Raw genomic sequence first — 27,145 nt, forward strand, 5'->3', positions numbered from 1 at the left:
TCTAACGTTTTGCAGAGGGGGCCCATCTAACGTTTTGCAGAGGGGGCCCATCTAACGTTTTGCAGGGGGGGCCCAGTGATTTGTAGTTCTGGTTACCTTCTGCTCAGGCCCAGAGGTAGTGCTGCTGGTGGTTTCAGAGCGAGGTATGCATCAAATTGTTCAAATGAACCCGACATGTGCTGCGCTTGCGCAATACAACCGCAACATTTCTATAGGTTGGAACGTCAGCGTCCCTCACAAGCGCTCCTCTTCCCGCCACACGATTCAGCGTCTTTTCCCCGCCCCCTTCACCTTGGCAACAGCATCTCTCCCCGCCTCAAGCTTTATTGCAGCCCATATTGGTCAAAAATTCAAGGAATGCTCCTCCCCCTGCCGCTAGACGCGTCCCGCTCTTTCCCCGGAACTTTCCCTCGTTGGCTTTTGTTTCCCGCCGTTGCTATGGGGAATGTTGATGAGGCTGCACCCATTGAATGGGATGGCGGTGAGGAGGGTTCGCCTGCGGGAGAGCTGGGTGTGCGAGAAAGCCGGGCTGCAGGCGGGGGCAGGTAACACAGGCTGGACTATGATACTGCCTAACTGTATCCCATAGCAACGGGGTCTGCTGTTACTATGGCAATATAGCAACCAGCCACAGGTGACTGTTGACATAATGCAACCCATAGCAACGGGCGCTGGAGGAAAGCTATAGTAACCAGTGCTAGGTGGGTGCTAACATCACCATAACAACCAGCTATAGAGGACTGATCTCTTATATCCATAGCAACTAACCATTTGAATCATAATATAATCCACAGCAATTAGCAGTGCCATCAAAGTGTCACCAAGGATACTATGATCATGTAACCATAGCAACAAACCATGAGGCATACACAGTACTAACATAGTAACCACCCAGATCATAATATCACCAAACTGACCAATTAAATGGGATGCTATATCATAATATGACTCTTCCCAGCCATAGAGGGATGCAGTTATGATGTCACCCATAACAATCAGCCATAGAAAGCAGTTTTCAAAATGTACCCATAGAGGGATGCTATCATTTTGTAAAGCCATGGTAACCGGCCATATAGGCCAGCTATGATAATATAAGATATAACAACCAGTTATAGAGCAATGCTGTCAAAATGTATCCCCTGTTCACAGAGCTACTAAAATATTATTTATATAACACTGACATCTTCTGCGGCACTTTTTAGAGCGTACATAGTCATGTCACTGACTGTCCTCGGAGGAGCTCACAATCTAATCCCTGCCAATGTCATAGTCTAATGTCCTACCATATTATTATTATGTATTTATAAAGCACTGACATCCTCTGCAGCACTTTACAAAGTACATAGTCATATTACTGACTGTCCTCAGAGGAGCAGGGCCGTTCTCTCATGAAGCAAGGTGAAACATTTGCATCAGGTGCAGAGATTACAGGGGCAGCATGTTTGTACTGTGTTTACACCAACAGCATGCAGTCAGCGTAGGAGGAGAAGTGAGAGGAGAGCGAGGGGAAGAGGTCATCATTGGGGAAAAGCAACTTGTTGTGCTGTGTGAGGAGTCTGACAGTGAGTGAGGAGGGGGGAGGCAGTAGGAGAGCAGCATTGGGGAAAAGCAGCTTGTTGTGCTGTGTGAGGAGTCTGACAGTGAGTGAGGAGGGGGGAGACAGTAGGAGAGCAGCATTGGGGAAAAGCAACTTGTTGTGCTGTGTGAGGAGTCTGACAGTGAGTGAGGAGGGGGGAGGCAGGAGAGCAGCAGTGTTTCATTTAACTTGCACAGCAGAAGGGAGGAGGTGGTACAGCTGTCCTGACTGAGGAGGAATGGAGTGGCTGATGGTGAGCAGTGTGTTTGTCACAGACTCACAGCCAGCCAGTGTGCTATTGTGTTGAGCTGCAGCATGTCATGTGAGAACATTAAATGAAGTAGAGTAAATTGTTGGGTGCTGTGCGATCATTCCAAATTGGGGGGGGGGGTGGAGAGATGCGCATCCTCACATGTTTGCCTCAGGCAGAAAACAGTCCAGAACCGGCCTTGTGTGGGAACATCAAAGGAAATGCCTGGTGCAGGAGGCCGCTCACAAGTATACCTCCTCTTTCCATAGCACAGAGCATGTTGCTAGGTTGGGAGCTTAGGATCAATTGTTTCAAGTGACAAAAGTTTTAATAGTTTTAGTTGCCTAGTCAGGGCCGGTTCTCTCATGAAGCAAGGTGAAACATTTTCATCAGGCGCAGAGATTACAGGGGCAGCATGTTTGTACTGTGTTTACACTAACAGCATGCAGTCAGAGTACGAGGAGAAGCGAGAGGAGAGTGAGGTGTAGAGGTCATCATCGGGGAAAAGCAGCTTGTTGTGCTGTGTGAGGAGTCTGACAGTGAGTGAGGAGAGGCAGGAGAGCATCATTGGGGAAAAGCAGCTTGTTGTGCTGTGTGAGGAGTCTGACAGTGAGTGAGGAGGGGGAGGCAGGAGAGCAGCAGTGTTTCATTTGACTCAGCACAGCAGAAGGGAGGAGGTGGCACTGTTGTCTTGATTGAGGAGGAATGGAGTGGCTGAGGGTGAGCAGTTTGTTTGTCACAGACTCACACCCAGCCAGTGTGCTATTGTGTTGAGCTGCAGCATGTCATGTGAGAACATTAAATGAAGCAGAATAAATTGTCAGGTGCTGTGCAGTCATTCCAAATTGGGAGGTTGCATCCTCACAAGTTTGCCTCAGGCAGCGAAAAGTTTAAAACCAGCCCTGCAGGGCAGCTCATAATGCAAGAGCTTTTCTAAGCGCTTTGTGATTTTCAAAGCTCTTTCTAATGTTATCCTATGTGAGTGTTCACACTTGATGTGATTTTGTAAAAAAAACCAAAAAAAAAAAAACCGAACAAAAAAAAAAAAAACATAGCATTGCATTAGCAAGAGCTTTTAAAATCTCTAGCGTTTATAAAGCTCTTGTAGTGTGAAACAGCCCTTATAGTCATAGTCTATTGTCCTAACCACAGTCTAAAGTAAATTATAAAGGAAGCCAATTCATTTATCAGTATGTTTTTTGAGATGATGGAGGTAACAGGACTACAACATCCATGTAAACAAAGGGTTTGCATAGCTTTCTTTACTTATATACTGTGTCCTTTTTAAACATGTTAAAGGGATACTGTAGGGGGTCGGGGTAAAATGAGCTGAACTTACCCGGGGCTTCTAATGGTCCCCCGCAGACATCCTGTGTTGGCGCAGCCACTCACCGATGCTCCGGCCCCGCCTCCAGTTCACTTCTGGAATTTCTGACTTTAAAGTCAGAAAACCACTGCGCCTGCACGCCCGTGTCCTCAATCCCGCTGATGTCACCAGCAGTGTACTGCGCAGACACAGACCATACTGGGCCTGCACTGTGCGCTCTTGATGACATCAGCGGGATCGAGGACACGGCAACGCAGGCGCAGTGGTTTTCTGACTTGAAAGTCTGAAATTCCAGAAGTGAACCGGAGGCGGGGCCGGAGCATCGGTGAGTGGCTGCGCCAACACAGGATGTCTGCGGGGGACCGTTAGAAGCCCCGGGTAAGTTCAACTCATTTTCCCCCGACCCCCTACAGTATCCCTTTAATACTGTGAATATTGTATAATGGTCCCTCCTCTGATCTGTCCTGCACAGATAGGAGCTACTCTGCAGCCTTCCGGGACTCACAGTGACTACACCTCCCATCATGCCCTGTTATTCTGATAAAACATCTTGTCACTCTTTTCAGACACAGTGGAGTCCCTGACACTACAAGGAACATACAGGGAGAAAATTGTAAGCTTGGGAGATGCATTCAAAAATTTTAAAAGTCTCCGTTCTCTGGACCTGTCGAGGAATATCATAGTCAGTCTGCAGGTATGTTTATGGTAAATAGGACTTCCTGCTAATGGCCTTATTTTGAAAATATAAAAATTGTAGCTGCTTTATAGGACTACTGAAGTGAGAAGATTATGGAGGCTGCCATGTTTGATTCCTTTTAAACAATACCCTGCTGGTCTGTTTGGCTGCAGAAGTGTCTGAATAACACCAGGAACAAGCATGCAGCTAATTCAGTCAGACTTCAGTCATAAACACCTGATCTGCTGCATGCTTGTTCAGGGTCTATGGCTAATAGTATTAGAGGCAGAGGGTCAGCAGGATAGCCAGGCAACTGGTATTGCTTAAAAGGAAATAAACATGGCAGCCTCCATGTACCTTTCTCTTCAGTTGTCCTTTATGCTTTAGAATCCTTTTATAGTAAACTCAAGGGGACCAGGCAAACTACTTTAGTTTACTCTACCAGAAGTTTACTATATCAGAAATGGTCATACTCAAGCACATAAAGTACACTATAGTACAGTATCTTAATTCAGTCAGTAATTGGGAGTCTTTTTTTTTTCTTTTCAATGCAAGCACAGAATATGTAAAGGATAAAAGAGGCAGCAAAAGAAATGCATCTTCACTTACCTGGGGCACCTTCCAGCCCCTAGAAGTCATTTGTGGCCACAGCTCTGGTCTTCCCCGGTGTCCCGCTGGCAGCCTCTAAGTATTGCTGACTCCCGCTAGCAGTGGGGAAACCAGAGCTGCAGTGAGGGACACAAATGACTTCTAGGGTCTGGAAGAAGCCAAAGGTAAGCAAAGATGCATTTCTTTTACACCTCCTGTCAAAGGCTGACATGCATGGGGTTACAAACACTGCCATTCGGCTGCATTACATTGCAGATGGAAGGCACTCAGTGTCTAGTAGATCAGAGGCAATCATATGTATGAAAGAATCCTTATAGGTGGTATTATAACTTCAGGGTGTCCTGCAGTAAGATTTCTCTATCAATCTTACTCCTGTGATTGTCATGTTGTTCTATAGAACTTCTGCAGCACTGTACATAGTCATGTCACTGACTGCCCTCAGAGGAGCTCACATTCTAATCCTACCATAGTCATAGTCTAATGTCCTACCATATTATTATGTATTTATAGAGCACTGACATCTCCTGCAGCACTTTACAGAGTACATAATCATGTCACTGACTGCCCTCAGAGGAGCTCACACTCTAATCCTACCATAGTCATAGTCTAATGTCCTACCATATTATTATTATGTATTTATATAGCCCTGACATCTCCTGCAGCACTTTACAGAGTACATAGTCATGTCACTGACTGCCCTCAGAGGAGCTCACATTCTAATCCTACCACAGTCATAGTCTAATGTCCTACCATATTATTATGTATTTATAGCGCACTGACATCTCCTGCAGCACTTTACAGAGTACATAATCATGTCACTGACTGCCCTCAGAGGAGCTCACACTCTAATCCTACCATAGTCATAGTCTAATGTCCTACCATATTATTATTATGTATTTATATAGCACTGACATCTTCAGCAGCGCTTTACAGAGTACATAGTCATGTCACTGACTGTCCTCAGAGGAGCTCACAATGTAATCCTACTACAGTCATTTGTTTAATGTCCTACCATATTATTCTAATGTATTTATTTAGCACTGACATCTTCTGCAGCACTGTACATAGTCATATCACTGACTGCCCTCAGAGGAGCTCACAAGCTAATCCTACCATAGTCATAGTCTATTGTCCTACCATATTATTATTATTATTATTATTATGTATTTATATAGCACTGACATCTCCTGCAGCACATTACAGAGTACATAGTCATGTCACTGACTGCCCTCAGAGGAGCTCACAATCTAATCCTACCATAGTCATAGTCTAATGTCCTACCATATTATTATTATTATGTATTTATATAGCACTGACATCTCCTGCAGCACATTACAGAGTACATAGTCATGTCACTGACTGTCCTCAGAGGAGCTCACAAGCTAATCCTACCATAGTCATAGTCTAATGTCCTACCATATTAATATTATTAATATTATGTATTTATATAGCACTGACATCTTCAGCAGCACTTTACAGAGTACATAGTCATGTCACTGACTGTCCTCAGAGGAGCTCACAATGTAATCCTACTACAGTCATTTTTTAAAGTCCTACCATACTATTATAATGTATTTATATAGCACTGACATCTTCTGCAGCACTTTACAGCATTCCTCTCTGTGTCAGCATAGATACAGGGAGGACCTCTGTGTCTATACTGATAGTTAACTAACTGCTTCCATGCATCGTTTCCGGGCGGTAAGTGAACATGCAAATAATTTTGCCCTCTGTGGAAATCCTAGTGGTTCTACAGATTCAATTACCTCACTGGCTACTCCTGTAACATCTCTTCCTTTTTGCAGTCATCTTGGCAGATCTGGCTAAAGTGGAATTTATTATTACCCAAAACAGGGTACAATGGTTTATTTTTTGATAATAGAAAAGGTGGTCACTGTGGGGATACCACAGTCACCTGTATGACAGGGAGAGACCAGGGGTCAAATGGTGCAGTATTGTGGGGTATAAGAGTATTTATACGGTTCTCACAAAGGTGGCTTGCAGTCTCTGCAACCACTGTTTATTGCCAACAGAGAAATAACCGTCCCCGCTCGGTATTCCAGGTCCTTCTGGTACTGGATGGTCGCACTCCTGGTTGGTCTTTCTTGGTTGTAGATAACACCACACCCGGAAGGTGAACACCTCCAAAGGAGATGTAATGTATAGTACTGGGGGGTGGAGGTGCTCAAAAATAGGTAATGTAAAAAAAAAAATAATAATAAGGTGGAAGGAGGTGTCTTTACCACTCCAGATGGAAGAACCCAAACCACAGGGTTCTTAAATTATTTATTCAGCACGATTAAAAGGACTACGCGTTTCACGGGTCTCAGCCTGCTTCTTCAGGTCAATAGGAGTGCCACATGGGCGCCAGAAATACATTGACCTGAAGAAGTGGGCTGAGACCTGTGAAACGCGTTGTTCTCTTAATCGCGCTGAATAAATAATCTAATCTTTTTACATTAACACTGTGGTTTGGGTTCTTCCATCTGGAGTGGAAAAGACACCTCCCTCTACCTTATTATTTTTTGTTTCATTACATTACCTGTTTTTGGGCGCTTCCACCCCCAGTTCTTTTTGAAAACTTTGACCAAATCTGCTTTATATCAATAGCAAAACCGATGTGAGCAGGAAGAGGCATGTCATGTGTGTAGTGTCTGCATAAAACTAATCCCAGACAAGTAGTGCAGTCACATGACACATACCACTTCCTGCTGCTTGCCATGTCCAGTCATATATGTATAGCTAATCCTATAAATAAACGCCACTTTTCCATTACTTCCCCAGGGAATAGAATACCTGCACTCTCTGCGTTACCTGAACCTGTATTATAACGACGTTGCGTCTCTGGAGGAGGTAAAGCGACTCAGACGTCTGGCAGAGCTGAAGAGTCTGGACTTGCGTCTGAATCCGGTTACCAGGCAGGATGCCAGTTACAGACTTTTCGTCATCCATACTGCGGGGTCGCTAGAAATGCTGGGTGAGTACAAGACTGTGTTGAGAGAAGACACTAGGAAGTTTTCCACCCATGAAGGATTATCAGCAACAGAATGCTCCTGGTGACCAAAGAGGGAAAGAGGCGTAGCTATGGTTTTTAGCGCCCGAGGACAGACAATTTTTGCACACACCCCCACCCGAACAAAATGGGCGTGGACACGCATCAGAATGCAGGTTTGGTCATGGGTGGAGACAGATGGACAAATGTTGTTTAGATAGCCACATGTACCCCCCTTTCCCTATTTAGAAAGCCAGATGTGCCCCCTTTAAATAGCCAGATGTGTCCCCCTTTAGATAGCCAAATGTGCCCCCCTTCCTCCTGTTTATATAGCCAAATGTGCCCCCCTGTTTATATAGAGAGATGTGCCCACTTTGTCTGCTGCTGTAACGTTTCTGCACTCCTCTACAGATAGAGGGAGAGAAGCAGGGGCACTTTGGGCAGCCAGCGAGCTGCCTCTTACGCAGGTGGGGCTGCAGCAGCTGTGCTGAGTGCCCTCACAGTGCTGCGCCCGAGGACGTGTTCCCCCTTGTCCACCCATAGCTACGCCTCTGGAGAGGGATGGGGTGAGCGGCCGGGTGCGCATGCACAGTATGTGCCAACAAGTGGTGACTGAAGGATTTATCGGGACCGAAGAGGCCCGGGACGACGACGAGGAAGCCCATGGACTGAAAGGGGCTGAAGTACGTATAAATGCTTTGTTTTTTCCATCTCAGGAACACTAAGGAGGAGAGCCAGGGACATAGGATCTAAAATTCCAAGCTTTATTTACCATCAGTGGTTAAAAGCACATGACATACACAGACAAGGCAGTGGAGGTAGGTAAACACAGCAGCCTAGCAGCCGTTTCACGGCAAGAACAGCTTCCTCAGACGCCCAGACACAGAGTGTTAGCATATGCCACAACCACTGCTTCTATATACAACAGCAAATTATCATATAGAACACGTGTTACACTTACTGTGTCCCGAAAATCGGATTGTCCGTAGCAACATGATATCCACTGCGAAACGGCTGTCAGGCCGCTGTGTGTATTTATCCCCACTGCTTGTCTATGTCTGCCATGTGCTTTTTACCATTGACGGTAAATAAAGTTCAGCATTTTGGATCCTATGTGCCCGACTCTCCTTCTTGCTGGTAATTTAAATCTCATTACACCGTGAGCACAGATATGGCCATTTAAGTTTTACAAACTCACTCTGCCTGTAATTATCTAGTGCCAGCATTCTTTGTCTTACTGGTGTATAAAATAGACTGTGATCTTACACTTACCGTAGTTCATAACACAGTCAAAAGAAGTTAGCATTACACAATGTCTTGAGCAGGGACGGTTCTACACTTTTTGCTGCCAGAGACAAATTTGTGAGGTTGCCCTCAACCCGATTTGGTCAGTGGAATTCTCTGACCCGGGTGAGTAAACTCTCATTTACACTCCACTCAGGACTCTGTATAGGTAAGGTGGAGGGAGGCACTTGGGGAGGCATGTGAGCCGCCTTTCCATCATCAGGTGCCTGTAGGCATGTGTCTACAGTGCCTTATGGTAAATCCGGCCCTGTAGCCAGGTATTGGTGCCCCCAGTGTAACTAGCCAGCTATAGGCCCCCCAGTATAGATAGCCAGTATAGTCGCCCCCAATATAACTAGCCAGCTATAGGTCCCCCCAGTATAGATAGCCAGTATAGTCGCCCCCAGTATAACTAGCCAGCTATAGGTCCCCCCAGTATAGATAGCCAGTATAGTCGCCCCCAGTATAACTAGCCAGGTATAGGTGCCCACAGTATAGGTAGCCAGGCACAAGTCCCCCTCATTTAGATAGGCACTTCCTGTTTCTGGGTGACTGGGAATGCACACTGGGAACGCCGTACTTCCGCCTGACAAAGGGATCAGAAACAAGCAATTACCTGGACAAACATACTAGTATCGCTGTGGTAAAGGAAGCGTTTAGCTTCCATCCTGACAGACCCAGCACTTAGCGATGAGCCGACCCCAAAGATTAGCAGAACAGGGCCCACTTCAGAGACTCTTTTAGAGCCCACTGAGTAGGAAAACACCAGGAGAGGCTGGACCTGGGTATACCACCAGAAGGCAGCTGGATAGGGTGCAGCAGCAAATACACTTCCTGCCCTAAAGATGAGAATGAAAAAACATGAGGTGAGAAGGTCAGTCTCCTAAATTGAACTCGTTACCTGTCCTATCGGGATGGGGGGTGGGGGGAGACGCAATTACCATAGGTGCTCTAATGGAGGCATAAGGAAAATACCGTAACAACTGATCCTTCCCTCGACGGTTAGCCTTCTGTGTCAGGGAAACCGAGTGCCAGGTGTATAAAGTTACTGCAGCCCATAGCTACCAGCAAGCTATTCATTCCACTGAAGCCTGCAAGTGATCGCAGTACAAAGTGCTGTGCTTTATGCCAGCTGCCTTTCATAATCAGATCTCTGGAACTTTTATCTACTAACGTAATTTTGGTGAAGAGAGTGAAATTGTAGCATGTGTAAAGAAGTATTTCTTCACTGGAAGAGGAGAGCTTTTGGTCTTAAACTAACCACTATGAAAATAGTGTTTTATGTTTCACACATGCTCGGCTTTGACTGATAACAGGGACTTACCTGCTGCCTGTCTTCCTTTATGTGACCTACAGGTTTTTTAATGTATGTTTTGAAATCTGTGATTGGTGTGAACGGACGCAGGGAATGTAGCTCTGCATGCGATTTCCTAACCGTATGCAAAAATGACTGTTTTCCCTGAATTTTTTAGTGCTTATTTCTTTGTGTTGATTTGCATATGAAACAAAATATATGAATGCTTGCCACCGGAAACAGTTGCACTTAATAACACATGGTTAGATGCCAGGAGAGGCAGGTAATCTGGGTGCTGCCACTGCAATTGCAGCTACAGCAGCGCCTGTGTAATCTGGGTGCTGGACATAGCTGAAGACCAATTTAGGGACGGGTAGTGTTAGGTGTAGGGTTCATAGCTGGACTAGATTTAGGAGTAGTTGGGGGGGAGGATTAGTGTTAGGAGGAGGTAGACGTCTGAGTAGACTATTGACAATACTGAGACTAACAGCTTCAACTAGTGCCCAAATATACCCCATGCAGTTTTAACATGAATGAGGATCTGGGGACCCTGCAGCTGCCTTTCACAAGGGGCCTGGGGGAGGGGCAATTAATAAATCCTAAAGCCTCGTAACACCATCCCTCCCAACGTTTTGAGATAAGAAAGAGGGACATCTTCCAGGTACAACAGGAGCCATCTTCCATGTACAACATGCTGTATATGTAGAAAAATACATATATTAAAATGACACTGAAGTGAAAAAAAATATGATATAATGTATTGTATGTATAATACAGATAATTAATAGAATATTAGTAGCAAAGAAAATAGTCTCATATTTTTATTTTCAGTTATATAGCTTTTATTTATAACATTGTATAATTCTGTCATATTTGCAATTCATAAACTATACTCTGTATTTTAAACTATAACACAGAGCAGAGCTAATTATCTTTGGGAATTCAGTGCAGTAAAACCTTATGTAAATCTGTCTCTGATATATAAGTGCTCTTGAAAACAGGCAGAGAACGCAGAGAAGCTCTTTTGCATAGATAACTGAAGTTTTTTTTTTTAACTCTTCCTGTACTGGGAACAACAGGAGACTCATATCTGTGCTAATAATGTTCTATTTCTTAGCTGTATTACACCTACAATTCATTACCTCATAAGTTTTTCTTATAAATACCTCAAGAAATGTGAAGAAATTGCATTTCACAAACATTAAAGCAATCGGTAAATCAAGCAAAAGTGTTCGGTATTTACATCCAGCTCTGATAAGCGGTAATTCGCAATCTCCATGCAGTAACATTGACAGATGTAGCAGAAAGCCAAGAGGGAGAGCCACACATTCCTGCTTCTCACCCCATTTGATCCGATACTCTGGAGGGCGGCACTTCAGAATGGAAGTGCAGGAAAAGGAGACATTTAAAAAAGGCTTTTCTGTATATCTTTACACACATCTAAAGGGATGCTGGGGATTCACTGGACAGAAAAAAAACCCCGACATGCACACCACTTGTGGGAAGACTCACAGCTTTCTGCCTGACCTGCTCCACAGCTGGTGACACTATTGAGCAGGGCTTAGTGAATTAAAGCATGTTTGTTCAGTAAATTACCGAACTTTTACCTTATGCGGGAAATCTTAGTGAATTTAGAAAAACCGTGTAAAATGCCGCATGTGATATTTTACCGAACTGCCATTAATTGAGGCCATGGGTGTTACATTTGGCAAGCGGTGATGTTACTTGGTGGCAAAAAAGCAACACGTCAAGTCTGAGGACAGCCACGCTCAGATGTAACTCCATAGTAGGGCTGCCTTTTGAATGCCCATGCGGAGTGCTACCAAACACACTGCCAGCTAATAGCTGGTGAATTCATTGCCTTCAGCCTCCCGTAGAAAGGGGCCTTGCTGGCCTTGGAGGTTCAGTTCTCAGTGTTACCAGTCCACTTTAAAATAATTATAATTTTATTTAAACACGCTGATTTTTCAAGTTAATGTTGTTAAAATTACAGCCTTTTTTTTTTACTTTTCAGACTTGCTTAAAGTAAATGGGAACCGCATTTAAAAAAAATGAGACAGATACTTACCCAAGGAGAGGGAAGGCTCTGGGTTCTATAGAGCCTCCCCGCTCCTCTCCTGGTCCCCTCGTTACGGTGCTGGCTCGCCCGGTAGCAGTATGTGACTAAATTAGTCAAATACTGCTTTACCCAGCCGAAGGAGGCTTCAGAAGTCTTCAGGGAGCCCGAGTGCTCCTGAAGAAGGGCGGCCCTGTACTGCACCTGCGCAAGCACGCTCTCTTGCACGCTCACGCCTGTGCAGTATGTAGCCGCACGTCTTTGTGGGGACACGGCTCCCAAAGACTTCCAAATACCCTTTCGGCGGGGGATTGAAACGGGGGGGGGGGGGTGGAGCCAGCACAGGATAGAGGGCACCGAGAGAGGAGATGGAAGGCTTTATACAACCCAGAGCCTTCCCTCTCCTTAGGTAAGTATTTGCTTCATTTTTTTTTTAAATGTGGTTCCCATTCACTTTAAAGAGACTCTGTAAAGAACCCCCCCCCCCCCTTCTGGGGGATACTTATCTCGGGAGGTGGAATCCTCAGGATCCCAATGAGGCCTCCCCCTCCCTTGTAGCTGTGGGGAATCCAGCGCTGGCTCCCCCGACAAATCTGACAAGCTGTGATTATATTTCCCTCTCCGGGATCCAGCACAAGCGCAGTCGCGGCTCTTCATTCGGGCTAGGGGGAAATAACCGAGCCCGATCGTATCCGCTCTACTGCGCAGGAGAAAAAGGACTCGCGCCTACGCAGTAGAGCGGATCGAGCAGGTTTGGATATTTCTGCCTCAAAGAAGACCTTAAACCAAAAAAAAACCTCCCCTGGGGGGTACTCACCACGGGTGGGGGAAGCCTCCGGATCCTATTGAGGCTTCCCCCGTCGTCCTCGGTCCCATGGCGGCGGCGATAAAGCTCCCCGAATGGCGGGGACGTAAATATTTACCTTCCCGGCTCCAGTGCAGGGGCAGTGTCAGCTCTCCGCTTGGAGATAGGCGGAAATAGCCGATCGCTGTTGGCCCGCTCTACTGCGCAGGCGCAAGTCTCCTACGCAGTAGGGCGGACCCGACAAAGATCGGCTATTTTCGCCTATCTCCGTGCTGAGAGCCGCAACAGCGCCCCCACTGGAGCCAAGGAAGGTAAATAAACCAGCGCTTATCAGGCTTGTTGAGCCAGGATTGTGGGACACTTCGGGGGAGCCAGCGCTGGATTGCCTGCAGCTACAGGGATGGGGGAAGCCTCATTGGGACCCAGAGGCTTCCCCCTCCCGAGATGAGTACCCCCCAGGGGAATTTGTTTTTTTGTTACAAGTTCTCTTTAACCTGAATGAAGAGCGGCTAGTGCGGCTGCGCAGGATTGCGATAGGTAAATATTTGCCTGGCCACACTTCGGGGACCCCGGCACTTGAATGGAGGGACACTGGAGGATGGGGAATCCTAGTTAGGATCCGGGGGCTTCCCCCTCCCGAGGTAAGTATCCCCCAGAGGTATTTTTATTTTTATTACAGATTCTCTTTAATTCTGCTTCTTTGCAGCCATCGGATTGTTGACGGAACAGCTATGATTTTTGTATCTTTGTTTCCCTGTTCAGCCAGCGCTTCATTCATGCAGGTCAGAGAGCTCACAGCTACAGGGAGTCTATTATGCCAAATGAGTACTTGACCTGTCATATTTACAATTGTTTGGTGAGATCTATACTTGTCCTGAAGGGATTTGCTTGTATTTTTCAGCATGAAAGTGCAGCTACAGTATATCAAGCAAATAGATTATAAAGGAGTAAATATTTGTATCATCATTCAACGTCGGCATTTGATTCCTCATATATTCACATAAACATATATCAGCATCATGTAACCCCCACCCCAGGACTATAATACTGGCATGTGTTGTATGGCCAGGGCCGGTCCTCTCATGAAGCAAGGTGAAACATTTGCATCAGGTGCAGAGATTACAGGGGCTGCATGTTTGTACTGTGTTTACACTTACAGCATGCAGTCAGAGTACGAGGAGAAGCGAGAGGAGAGTGAGGTGAAGAGGTCATCATTGGGGAAAAGCAGCTTGTTGTGCTGTGTGAGGAGCCTGACAGTGAGTGAGCAGGATGGAGAGCAGCAGTGTTTCATTTGACATGCACATCATAAGGGAGGAGGTGGCACTGCTGTCCTGACTGAGGGGGAATGGAGGATGGCTGAATGCCTGAGGGTAAGCAGTTTGTTTGTCACAGACTCTCAGCCAACCAGCCAGTGTGTTATTGTGTTGAGCTGCGCATGTCATGACATAGTCAAGCTGTTGCATTTGCTCCCTTGCTGACTGAGAACATTAAATAAAGCAAAGTAAATTGTTGGGTGCTGTGCAATCATTCCAAATCAGGAAGGGCGGGGGTTGGTGGGGCAAACACAGTGAATCTAGCGCAGAAGACTTGGGGGCAGCCGGCGCCACCATAGGCCATAATAGGAATTACTGCTATAGCAGAGCACAGGGAGTAACTTTAGCGCTGTCAGAAGACGGAGCTGAAGTTACTTTTAAAACATAATAATTTGGCCGCCAGCAACTGCTGGAAGCCGAATTATTTCATTCCACCACCATCCATGGCGGCCTGGAGGGGGAATAGTATTTAACGCCGCAGGGACTTGTGCAGCAGCAGGACCAGCCATATACTGGCTGTATCCTGTGCCCAAGTCTCTCCTTTGCGGAGTGAGAACGCGAGCACAGGATGGCTGTAAGTGGCTGGTAGAAGCCCCAGATAAGTAAGACTGGTTTTTTTTGTTTGTTTTTTTTGTTTTTGTTTTTTTTGCTTTAGGTTCACTGTAAAGTTTACAAAGCTTGTAATAAACCGTGTACATTTAATCATTAAGGATATTACCTGAACCAATGTCTGCATATTGTACGTTAAAGCCAATATAAAATGGTAGTCTGTAAAGGGCTGTATTCCATCATAGCCACGTGAATTTAGCATTGGCCAGCTTAGGGGAGTCCTAAGGCTCACATAACTCTTGTGATTGGCTGCTGCAGGTTAGTTGTGCCTTTTATGCACTGCAGCAGGACAGGTGAGCTCGCTGTATTCTCATGCACATACAGAGCCGGACTTCCCAGCATGCCCTGAGGGCTCCTACTTGACGGGTTTTCCTTACAGCAGGATTTTCTGTAATGATAGTCAGTGAAAGGGTTAATATTGATCAGACCTAACCAGCGTGTGGGTGTGAGGGAGGTCTGGGCTGCTCCCTGGCCAGGTTTCTGTTGTCTCCAGCCCTGGGTGTTGCTATGGCTTCCTCAGGAGTTTGTTTGGCATATGTGCTAAGTTCATCCAACTGTCAGCAGGCCCATTACTCCTCACAGCTTCAGCCATGCAAGTGCAGCTCAGCTGAAACTAAGGTGGGGAGGAGAGGCCACTTCACACCGCCAGGACCAGACTTGATTTCATAAATGTCCCTCTTTGCAGATGAGAGGCCGGTGAGGGAGAGCGAGAGGAAGACGGCAAAGTTTAACTTCCAGCTGAAATCACAGGAGATGCCGCAGGGGGATATGGGGAGGTGAGTGTCTGTACGGAAAGCTGAGTAGATGTGATATATAATGCTAGGTACACACCATACAATATTCTGTTAGAGTTTCTGTTTTTTACCTGCCAGATAGATTTTTTTCCCAACATGATTTAGCTGCTCCAACAAGTTTGAAAAAAATCTATCTGGCAGGTTACTCTAACAGAAAATTGTATGGTGTGGCATAAATTCATCAAAGGCTGCTTGGTACACACCATACAATGTTCTGTTAGATTTGCCTGCCAGTTAGATTTTTTTCCAACATGTTGGAGCAGGTAAATCATGTTGGAAAAAATCTATAAAATTGTATGGTGTGTACCTGGCATAAAAGTTGGTACGTATGAACTATCTATAAACTACGTGATGCAAAATAATCCTGTACATACTGTGATAAAACGTTCACTTGTATCATTTTATAGATTGTAGAGAAACAAGCTAGAAAAATAAATTCAAAGGTTAAGGAAAAGCCAGACATGCGTATTTGCACCGATGGTCGTTCGTGATCTAACAACATTTGTACGCACAGTCTCAGATGAATGAGGATTTCACAAATGGATTGCCAGGATAGTTAATTTGTAGTGCCCAAGAACCATCATTGGCAGTGGCGGAGCAGTAAGGGATGCAGAGGTTGCAACTGCACCAGGGCCCCTGGACCAGAGGGGCCCACTAGGAGCCATCCTTCATTAGCTTTTTATTGGTATTATGCTGGTAATGATCACCTTTTATGTATGCATTGCATAGTGGTTATACTTAAACTGTTTCTTAACTCTAAATACACCCCTCTGACACTGTAGCTGTGCTTGGTAGGTTTTGGGGCTAGTGCCTGGGACTCCATGTAAAACAGGGGCCCCAAGCTCCTTAGTTACTCCACTGCTCATTGGTCCTTATCTTTTCATATCGTTGGGCTGTTTTTTTTTTTTTTACGATTGAAGACCGGTCGTGTGTCATTCATTTACCACAAATTTTTATCTAGAGTTTGTATGAGGCTTAAAGGATATCCGAGGCGAATGAAACTAGCTTTACTTACCTGAGGCTTCTTCCAGCCACTAGAGGTCACTCTGTCCCTCGCCGCGGCTCCGGTCTCCTCTCTGGTCCCGCTGGCAGGCTCTGAAGTATCGCAGACCCCGGAGGGTCAGCATCTGGTGCGCACGTCACCAGGAGCGTACTGCGCAGGCACGGTACACTTCTGGTGATGCCCACCCGCATTTGCGCAGAAGACGCTGACCTGTCAGGGGACCAGCGAGAAGCCCGGAGCTGCAGCGAGGAACAGATGTGACCTCTACGGACTAGTAGAAGCCCCAGGTAAGTACAGCTAATTTATTTAATTCACCTCCGATATCCTTTAAAGATACCAACACACTATTAGCTTTGCTCAATAGATTAGACATTAGATGCAATATAATCATTGGATCTAATGGAAATGCGACGAGTGCAGAGTACATTTCTGCTGAGCTTTGTAGTACATTGATTCAGTACAAAGTTACTAAATGAAACAGGGAGGCGGATACGTCTGCAGAAATCTCATCTAATATCTAATGGTACAGAGTGGTGTAAGATGGGAGAACAGGTGAACAATCAATACGTGGAAGATATGAATTGTTCACCAAATCTACCACTAATTATATACTGTACCCGAGATAAACGTGTATGCACAGTGTACATCATTGATAACTAGGATGTTTTATTTTGCTGCCTGAAAGAGTTAAGTTTTAGACATGGAAGTGACAGCTTCTGTCTTGTCGGGAATATAGTAATCATCACTGATAAGCAACTTACAGCCATAACAGTTTTCCTGGCAGAATACAACTTCTGAGAGAAGAAGGCCATAGTAAAAGGTCTATAGTTCATGTATGTCTGCTCTGGGACACTTAATAGGCTACCGCTGAGCAGAGGCAACCAAACATTCATTCTACATTGTAAATATTTAAGTATAAAATAAAACCATGGAATATCTAAAAAAAAGTCGTTTTTAGCAGTAGAAGGATAAATACAATTGTTTATTTCATCTGTTTTTATTTTCACCTCGGGTTCACTTGAAGGCACAAAGTCAAATGATTGGCATTAAAGTGTCCTAGTTGTGGGTGATACTAGCAGCCATTGCTGTTATATTCTCCCTTAGGCTACGTTTCCACTGTAGCGTGACATTTTCGCCTGCAAAAAATCGTATAAGATTTTTCTGCTTCGTAAAAATTTAAATGTAACTTTTTATGCGTTTGTATGCAAATTTTCGTACACGAAAATTTGCATTAGTGAAATATAACATAATCTGCCTAGAAACAGCTTAGTCATGACTGCTGACAACTTCCTGTAACCATGGATCTAATGTGAATTTTCGAGCAAATAACGCAAAAATTTGCATTGCCTATACAAAGCATCGTACACTAATCGTACGCGGTGTCCGAAAAAAATGATACAGGACCTCAGATTTTTTTGCACGCGTAGGAACGTGTACGAAAAGTCGCATTGAATGGAAACAGCCCCATTCACAACCATAAGTTGCAAAATCAATGCGAATTTTCTGAGAGAAAAATTTGACACAAAACACGCAAGTGGAAAAACCAGGCCTTAGTTTTAGGTTACCTTTTCCTTCTCTCCCTTACTAAAGGTGGCCATACACCTTTATATTCACTCTGATCCAATCTGCTAGTAATCTATTCATCCCAATAGATTGATAAACCAATTTTCAGTCAAATACATTGATCAGTTCAAGATGGGAAAATCTAGGTCGATTGGCAGGTCGAGAGCGGCTGCAGATTAACAGCCCATAGCATTACACTGGATCGAACAGTCCATTACACTGGATTTTTAATAGACTTCATTCTGAAATCGATGGAAGATCTGTTCCTAGTGTGTAGCACACATCAGATAGATTCCTGTCAGATTTGATCTGACAGCCAACTGACAGAAATCAATCTGGTGGCCATCTATAAGTATATAGGTACCTTAACCTTGAGCTGAGCTTTTCAGCGAGGGGTGTTAAGGTTTAGGAGCTACTGGGGGGTGGGGGGTCTTGAGTTTAGGCACCATCAGCCAGGGGGGACTTAGGGTTAGGCACCACTGGGGGGTCTTGAGGTTGGGCACCATCGGTCTGGGGGGGACTTAGGGTTAGGCACCACAGGGGGTGGGGAGTTTTGAGGTTAGGCACCACTGGGGGGGGGGGGGTGCCTAACCTAACCTGGGGGGAATATCGCTAACTGTAGCGATATTCTACTAGCAACAAACCCCTGTGCACTTTTTTTTTCCAGGTGTATTTTTCATGTATGCCATGCACAATGCTTTAGAACAGGCTTCTGTGTTGTTGGAGATAACTTGACAAATTTTACTCTCAGGGCTCGTTTCCACTGTAGCGGTGCGGAATCGCCTGGATTCCACCGCTGAAGAAATCGCATGCGGCTGCGTTTCCCCATGCGGATTTACCCGCGATTTCGCATGGCAAGGAGCCAGGCGAATTTAACCATGTCACTGCCTGTGTAAAGTTCCATTGCCTTTCATGCGAAATCGCATGCAAAATCGCGGGGAAATCCGCATGACAAAGCCGCATGCGATTTCCCTATTGAATGCATTAGCGGCGATTCGCCCGAATTCCTGCCGCACGCGAAATCTGACGACCCTGTCGTGCAGATTTTTCCCGCACCGAAAAACGCCGCCGCCACACACGTGGAAACAGCCCCATCCACTAACATTGAGTATGCGAATCCGCATGCAGTGCCCGCATGCGGATTCGCTATAGTGGAAACGAGCCCTGTCGTGCAGATTTTTCCCGCACCGAAAAACGCCGCCGCCGCCGCCGCACACGTGGAAACAGCCCCATCCACTAACATTGAGTATGCGAATCCACATGCAGTGCCCGCATGCGGATTCGCTATAGTGGAAACGAGCCCTCAGTGCTTTGACGTCTGATGGGAGGCTTTGTGACATTATATGATGGGATTTGAGCCTGTATTGTAAGTCTGATGAATGTTATTGAATAGGATATAGAATATATAACTCCTCTGTTCCTGTCGTCCTCTGTGCACAGCCCGTCACGCAGTCATCTGTTCGGAGACCGAGGAGGAACTAAAACCCGCCTGGATTTCAGCTTAAGCAGCTCAAGTGGTAAAGTGTATGATGCTGCAGAGACTGTCATTATCCTATAGACAGTTGGGAGTGTTTCTACTCTGTATAGCGACATTTATTTGCTGCTGCCTCTGTCACACTTGTAAGAGGTTTCCCAAATTTACTGTTTGGACAGTTTCTAGTGCTAAGTACACACGATGCAATTTCCCATCCAATTGGTGGATTGGACGATTATTTCCGACACACAAAATCTGCTTCCAATTGATAATGGATCAATTTTGCAAAGTTTTCACAAGGTACAGCGCTACAGAAGATGTTGGCGCTATATAAATAATAAATCAATCCTGTAATTTATCGGGAGCAGTTTGGACACATACACACACACACACACGATACTACTTCCCGTCAGATCACCGTCAATCGAATTGAATCATGTGTACCCAGCATTGGGGATCCAGTAAGGTTTCCAAACACGCATGTATTTCTGCCCCATATTGCAAAAATTAAACACCTGATTCCCCCAGAGGATCTTCCAATCCTAGTTCACGCCTTCATCACATCACGGCTGGACTACTGCAATGCCCTTTATGCAGTCCTCCCCAAAAAGGACCTGCGTCGCCTGCTATTAGTGCAGAATGCTGCTGCCAAATTGCTAACAAGCCAGCCTCGCCACTGTCACATTACACCGATCCTTCGCTCACTGCACTGGCTACCAGTAGAATGGAGAATACTCTTCAAGATTGGACTGCAGACATTCAAATCCCTACACAATTTGGGCCCTGGATACATGAAGGACTTGCTGAAGCTGCACCACACCTCTCACAACCTCAGATCAGCAAGTTCTATAAACTAGGTCACTCCCAGAGTGCACCTCAAAAAATCTGGAGATAGAGCCTTCTGTCATGCTGCCCCTACACTTTGGAACTCCCTGCCACACCAAGTAAAGACAGCACCATCCCTGGAGTTATTCAAATCCAGACTAAAAAGCCACCTGTTTAGCCTGGCATTTCCAGACTTATAGAATTTTTCAGGGGTCTAGTCCTGGGAAAAAAAGTGAGTGGACTCACCTAGAAAGCTCATGCGCACGGCGCACCAAAAAATGGGCTTGGTCAAGCATACTGTGGGCGTGGTCATGGGTGGGGCCAAATATACATGACCTTAGCAGTGATGTAAAAGGAAAAGGTCTGCCGGGGAAGTTTGAGCTCTGCCGTAGTGTATCCCCCCAAAATAGATGTAATCTGACAGCATTTCACCAAAAAGACACATAATCTGGTAGAAGTTCCTCCAAAATACAGATAATATGGCAGTGGTTCCCCCAACATAGATAATGTGGCAGCAGAAGTTCCCCCAACATACACAATTTGGAAGCAGTTCCGCAAAATATGCGAAACCTGGCAGCGGATCACCCAAAATACATATAATCTGGCAGCAATGGTCCCCCAAACATACACAATCTGGCAGCATTTCCCCAAAATACGCATAATCTGGCAGCCAGTTCCCCAAAATACATAACAGCGGTTCCACAAAAATGCAGATAATCTGACAGCAGTTTCCCCAAAATAGGTGCCCCCAGCATAGGTAGCCAGGTCTATAGGTGTCCCCAGTATAAGTAGCCATGAGTATTGTAGTCCCCAGTATATGTAGCCAGAGGTATATGTGCCTAGTATATGTAGCCAGGGGTATATGTCCCCAGTATATGTAGCCAGGGGTATACGTGCCCAGTATATGTAGCCAGGGGTATACGTGCCCAGTATATGTAGTCAGGGGTATATGTCCCCAGTATATGTAGCCAGGGGTATACGTGCCCAGTATATGTAGCCAGGGGTATATGTGCCCAGTATATGTAGTCAGGGGTAAATGTCCCAGTATATGTAGCCAGGGGTATATGTGCCCAGTATATGTAGCCAGGGGGATATTTGCCCAGTATATGTAGCCAGGGGGTATATGTCCCCAGTATATGTAGCCAGGGGGTATATGTCCCCAGTATATGTAGCCAGGGGGTATATGTGCCCAGTATATGTAGCCAGGGGGTATATGTGCCCAGTATATGTAGTCAGGGGGTATATGTCCCCAGTATATGTAGCCAGGGGGTATATGTCCCCAGTATATGTAGTCAGGGGGTATATGTCCCCAGTATATGTAGTCAGGGGGTATATGTCCCCAGTATATGTAGCCAGGGGGTATATGTCCCCAGTATATGTAGCCAGGGGGTATATGTCCCCAGTATATGTAGCCAGGGGGTATATGTCCCCAGTATATGTAGCCAGGGGGTATATGTCCCCAGTATATGTAGCCAGGGGGTATATGTCCCCAGTATATGTAGCCAGGGGGTATATGTCCCCAGTATATGTAGCCAGGGGGTATATGTCCCCAGTATATGTAGCCAGGGGGTATATGTCCCCAGTATATGTAGCCAGGGGGTATATGTCCCCAGTATATGTAGCCAGGGGGTATATGTGCCCAGTATATGTAGTCAGGGGGTATATGTGCCCAGTATATGTAGTCAGGGGGTATATGTCCCCAGTATATGTAGCCAGGTGGTATATGTCCCCAGTATATGTAGTCAGGGGGTATATGTCCCCAGTATATGTAGCCAGGGGGTATATGTCCCCAGTATATGTAGTCAGGGGGTATATGTCCCCAGTATATGTAGCCAGGGGGTATATGTCCCCAGTATATGTAGCCAGGGGGTATATGTGCCCAGTATATGTAGCCAGGGGGTATATGTGCCCAGTATATGTAGCCAGGGGGTATATGTGCCCAGTATATGTAGTCAGGGGGTATATATCCCCAGTATATGTAGCCAGGGGGTATATGTGCCCAGTATATGTAGTCAGGGGGTATATGTGCCCAGTATATGTAGCCAGGGGGTATATGTCCCCAGTATATGTAGTCAGGGGGTATATGTCCCCAGTATATGTAGTCAGGGGGTATATGTGCCAGAATAGGTAGCCAGGTGTCCCCCCAGCAGGAGGGGAGCAGCGCAGAGAAGACGGAGAGCTGTGAGCAGCGGTGGAGAAGGTGGCCATCTTCCCCCCCCCCCCCTTCTCTCACCTCAGGGCTCTCCTTCCCTCGCTCTCCCCTCCACAAGTAATGTGCGGGCAGCCGCAGGACTTACCTCTCCTCGTCGTCGGAACACCGGATCTGCATGCCGCAAGTCTGGTCTGGTTCAGACCAGAGCAGCGGCACGCAGATCCGGCGCCGGAACGAGGAGAGGTAAGTCCCGCCCGTTGCCGGCTGCCCGCGCACATTACTTGTGAAGGGGAGAGCGAGGGAAGGAGAGCCCCAAGGTGAGAAAAGGGGGGGAGATGGCCCCCTTCTCCACCGCTGCTCACAGCTCTCCTTCTGCTGCGCTGCTCCCTCCACACAAGCCAGCGTGGACGGCGTCCACCCTAGGGAAATAGTAAGTGGATGCCGTCCACGCCCCACTCGACCCCTGGAATTTTTCCTTTGTACCACGATTTACCAATCAACCAATAATTGGTCTGAGCTATGCTTACGCGCTTTGAGTCCTATGGGAGAAAAGCGCTTTACAAACGTTAGTTGTTGTTGTTGCAAACAGATTGATCCCTCTCCGATTTGAATTTTATGAGAGTGGAATCAAATCCATCCATACACTGCAGACAGACTGGCGCTAGTGTAGTTTTGCAGAGTTCCCAACCCTGACCTCAAGGCTCACCAACAGTACATGTTTTGCAGGAAACCACAAACATTCAAAGGTGGGGTAATCAGTGTTGCAGCAAAGCTGATTACCTACCTGTAATTGATTTCCACAAAACATGCACTGTTGGTGGGCCTTGAGGGTTGGGGAACACTTGTTTAGGGGACCCAGCAGGAAACCTCATAGGGAAATCCAGCTTAATTGATTGGTAGAAGGCACCCTCTCCAACTGCTAGGTGTCTAATAAGTTGCAGTAAACTACGCCCACACTATTCAGCCAATTACAACACTTTGTGCTGTAGAGGGCACTGTGATTAGAGAACTGTTCCCTATGAGGTTTACTGCTGGGTCCCATAAACTAGAGTAGCACCTGCAAACTTTTGCCACTCTTTAAATAATAAATAGTTAAGTCCAGATTTGCTGCATCGCTTGTGTCCTCCAGTGTTGGCCCTCTTTAGCAATCAGCTCTACAGTCGTAATTAGCACTCTTACCTTGCAGCGTCTGGTCTCCGGTTTGAATCCCAGCCAAGGGCACTCTCTGCAAGAAGTTTGGATGTTCTCCCTGTGTCTGTGTGGGCTTACCCCAGGCTCTCTGGTTTCCTCCCACATCCCAAAAACATACAGATAAGTTAATTGGCTGCCCCCTAAATTGGCCCTAGACTAAAGGCTCATACACACATCCGACTATAGTCTTTGGAAAATGAAAGATCACAGACCAATCTTACCACCCTTCATGTAGTATGAGAGCCATACTCTACACAGTCTATTCTATGAAGCTGAACTCCCCATCAGACAGAAATCTTTGCAAGATGCTGCACACAGAGATGCTGTACAGACACAAAAGATCAGTATCTGCAAAAGATCTGTTCCTGCCAAAAATCCATTCCTGCAAATTGCAATGATAGTCTATGAGATCTGCAGATCATCATACACACATGATTTAACTGACATTCATCTGCAGATCAAGCAATCATCCGCAGATCTGAAAATCCATCCTGGTGGATCTGATCTGCAGATGAATGTCAGTTAAATCATGTGTGTATGATGATCTGCAGATCTCATAGACTATCATTGCAATTTGCAGGAATGGATTTTTGGCAGGAGCAGATCTTTTGCAGATACTGATCTTGTGTGTCTGTACAGCATCTGTGTGTGCAGCATCTTGCAAAGATTTCTGTCTGATGGGGAGTTCAGCTCCATAGAATAGACTGTGTAGGTATGGCTCTCATACTACATGAAGGGTGGTAAGATTGGTCTGTGATCTTTCATTTTCAAAAGACTATAGTCTGATGTGTGTATGAGCCTTAAGATACATACATTACATGATGCATACATAGACATATGACTATGGAAGGGACTAGAGCAGGCTTTCTCAACCAGGGTTCCTTGAGAACTCTGCAGGGGTTCCTTTGCATTTTCCCCCATCGTGAGGGAAATATGATAGAGCACAATGAAATAGGGGATATTGTAATAAGAAGAACTAAATTGGGGGTAAGAATAATAATGAGCACATTAATAAAAAGCACTAGATTAAGGAGGCATCATAATGAGTGGCAGTGTAATAGGTGGAAGCAAAATAAACAGCCACACCTACTTTTAAAGACCACGCCTCCTGCAAAATAAATGCAGGGGTTCCTCGAGATCCAAAAAATATTTGCAGGGTTCCTCTAGGGTAAAAAGGTTGAGAAAGGCTGGATTAGACAGTGAGGGACAGTTTAATGACGAGACAATATACTGTGTACAGCGCTGCAAAAGATGTTGGCACTATAGAAATAATAATGTTAATTTATTTCAGAACTGGGGAAGATTGGCAATCGAGAACCTGATTCCAGAGTTTATGGAAAGAGCTCGTCTCCCGCTAAATATCAGGTAAGTCCTGCAGATATGCACTTATGGCCTCAAACAATGGATGCCTGGATAGCAGGTGAACAGGTGAATGAGGTGTATGTTTTTAACACCTGAGGAAGGATGTAAATCCGAAACTGTAGTGTGGACTTGTTCCTGAATACAAGCAAAGTGATTGCAGCCAGTAGTGTGCCATCTCTTCATTTGTTTGGATGCACTTATGGCCAGTGAGGTGCTAAGAATGTCAGCCTGCATGTATATCAGATGCTACTTGGAATAGCGCCAATCACAGTTGATAGGAAGTGGCTTTGATTGGCTCAATTCATGCAGGTCTCAGTAACTTGCATCTCACTAACCATTTTTTACATCCGCAGGAAGGGAAGGGTGACATCAGCTCTAAGTACACACCCTTGGGAGTCAGAAGTACTGGATACACCATACACACATCTGCAGAGACGGTTCAGACGTTGTTAACTTTGTACTCTACTTGATAGGAGACAAAGAAAAAAGAAAACAAAAATCACTTTACTTTTTCTGTCGAATCACGACATCCCCAGAAAAGATGATTTAAAAAAGATGATGTCACTGTCGTGACAACTGGGATCAAAGAACCTGGCTGGACCACTAAGTATCACACTAGGGGCATTGCTGTACGCTTTTCTTTATGGTGATTTATGGCGCTGTCAGCAGGGGGGGATGTTGCGTTTTAGGAGGGGCAATTAGGTTAAAGAGGTTTTTAAAGTAACAACCTTGTTTTTAGGAGACTTCAGAGTCTCTTTAAGGCCTATTTCCACTAGCACGCATTGTGAATCGCATTCGTAAACGTGCATGCGTTTTTATGCACGTTTTTCAAGTGAAAATCTCGTTACGATCTTAAAACTGCCTAGCAACATCACATGCCCAACAACCCATTAGCATTAATTAACTTCCTGTGTAGGCCTTTCCTGTTTATGGTGGGTTGTAAAAGGTGAGGAAATGATGCTGTGCATGCTGGGTACATTCACGGTCGGAATGTGAATTTCCCCATTTGTAACGCGAATATATGCGGCCCCATTGACTTACATTAGCCACGATTTGCACTCAAGATTGCTGCGGGATGTGAAAAAAGCGCAGCATACCATCCAGATTTTTATCGCATCCAGAAATTCGCATTGAAGGGAAATAGCTCCATTCCCAAACGTGTCGCATTTTGGATGCGAAAATTCACATTGCGAATTTGCGTGTAGTGGAAATAGGCCCGAACAAAAGCACTCTGCATTATTGAGCAGAGCCTCATTTGAAGAACACTTTAGTAGAAGTACACTAACAGTTTAGAATAGGAACAGGCTTGGTTTGATTTGCACAATCTCTCATTTCTTAACATCATATTTACTGAATAAGTGGCTACACCCTACATGACGTTTTCTTTCCATCCACAGTCCGAAGAGCACCAGTCATTCCCGCAGCCTCAGACCGACTTTGAAGATGGTATTGTTATATACTTTTATCTGTAATATTGCTGCCATTTTTCACATGTTTGTTATATATTCACCACTGCACAGCTGGAGCAGAGGGGCAGATTCCTCACGGCTATGCATGAGAAACCGGGATCAAAACTGATCATAGGTGGAGTAGATGTCAAAATCAAGGATTCTGATTGGCCGCTCTCTGCAACAGCTTCACTTCAGCATCTCTTGTGCAGCAGTTTTGCTTCAGATTTCCTCACACAGGTTTATAATAAATGTGACCAAAAGTTCCATATTTCCGCAGCTATACAACCATGTACCAGTAACTCAAAAATAAATTATTCTATAAATCGCAACCCTTTGGAAAAGGTGCATCTTTGCTGAACAATTGCAGCCACTTTAGCCTTGTACGTTTGGTGAATTAAATGCCATCCTTAGCAATCGTTGCTTCACATTGCTGGTAATAAGGGCTGTACACACATTGTTTTGCTATAGTGGAGCAGCGTGTGCTGCTCAGTGGGAAGATGAGGAGGGCCGATGGGACAGCATACAAGTGAGTGGAGAGG

General features: G+C 45.6%; 1 protein-coding gene across 2 annotated transcripts in view; it reads left to right on the forward strand.

The window, feature by feature from the left end:
- Window positions 1–406: 406 nt before the first annotated feature.
- Window positions 407–27,145, forward strand: part of LRRC36 (leucine rich repeat containing 36) — a 54,687-nt gene continuing 27,948 nt past the window's right edge. The window contains exons 1-7 of one of the 2 annotated variants that reach the window (XM_068260281.1): window positions 407–545; window positions 3,720–3,847; window positions 7,223–7,415; window positions 15,477–15,567; window positions 19,592–19,668; window positions 25,085–25,158; window positions 26,553–26,601. In XM_068260281.1, the coding sequence (XP_068116382.1) occupies window positions 446–545; window positions 3,720–3,847; window positions 7,223–7,415; window positions 15,477–15,567; window positions 19,592–19,668; window positions 25,085–25,158; window positions 26,553–26,601 (712 nt within the window). In that variant the 5' untranslated portion in view covers window positions 407–445. The remainder of the gene's footprint in view (window positions 546–3,719; window positions 3,848–7,222; window positions 7,416–15,476; window positions 15,568–19,591; window positions 19,669–25,084; window positions 25,159–26,552; window positions 26,602–27,145) is intronic. The other variant, XM_068260282.1, reaches the window with a different exon arrangement.

The sequence above is a fragment of the Hyperolius riggenbachi genome, chromosome 11 (genome assembly GCF_040937935.1).
Source record: "Hyperolius riggenbachi isolate aHypRig1 chromosome 11, aHypRig1.pri, whole genome shotgun sequence".
Classification (NCBI taxonomy): domain Eukaryota; kingdom Metazoa; phylum Chordata; class Amphibia; order Anura; family Hyperoliidae; genus Hyperolius; species Hyperolius riggenbachi.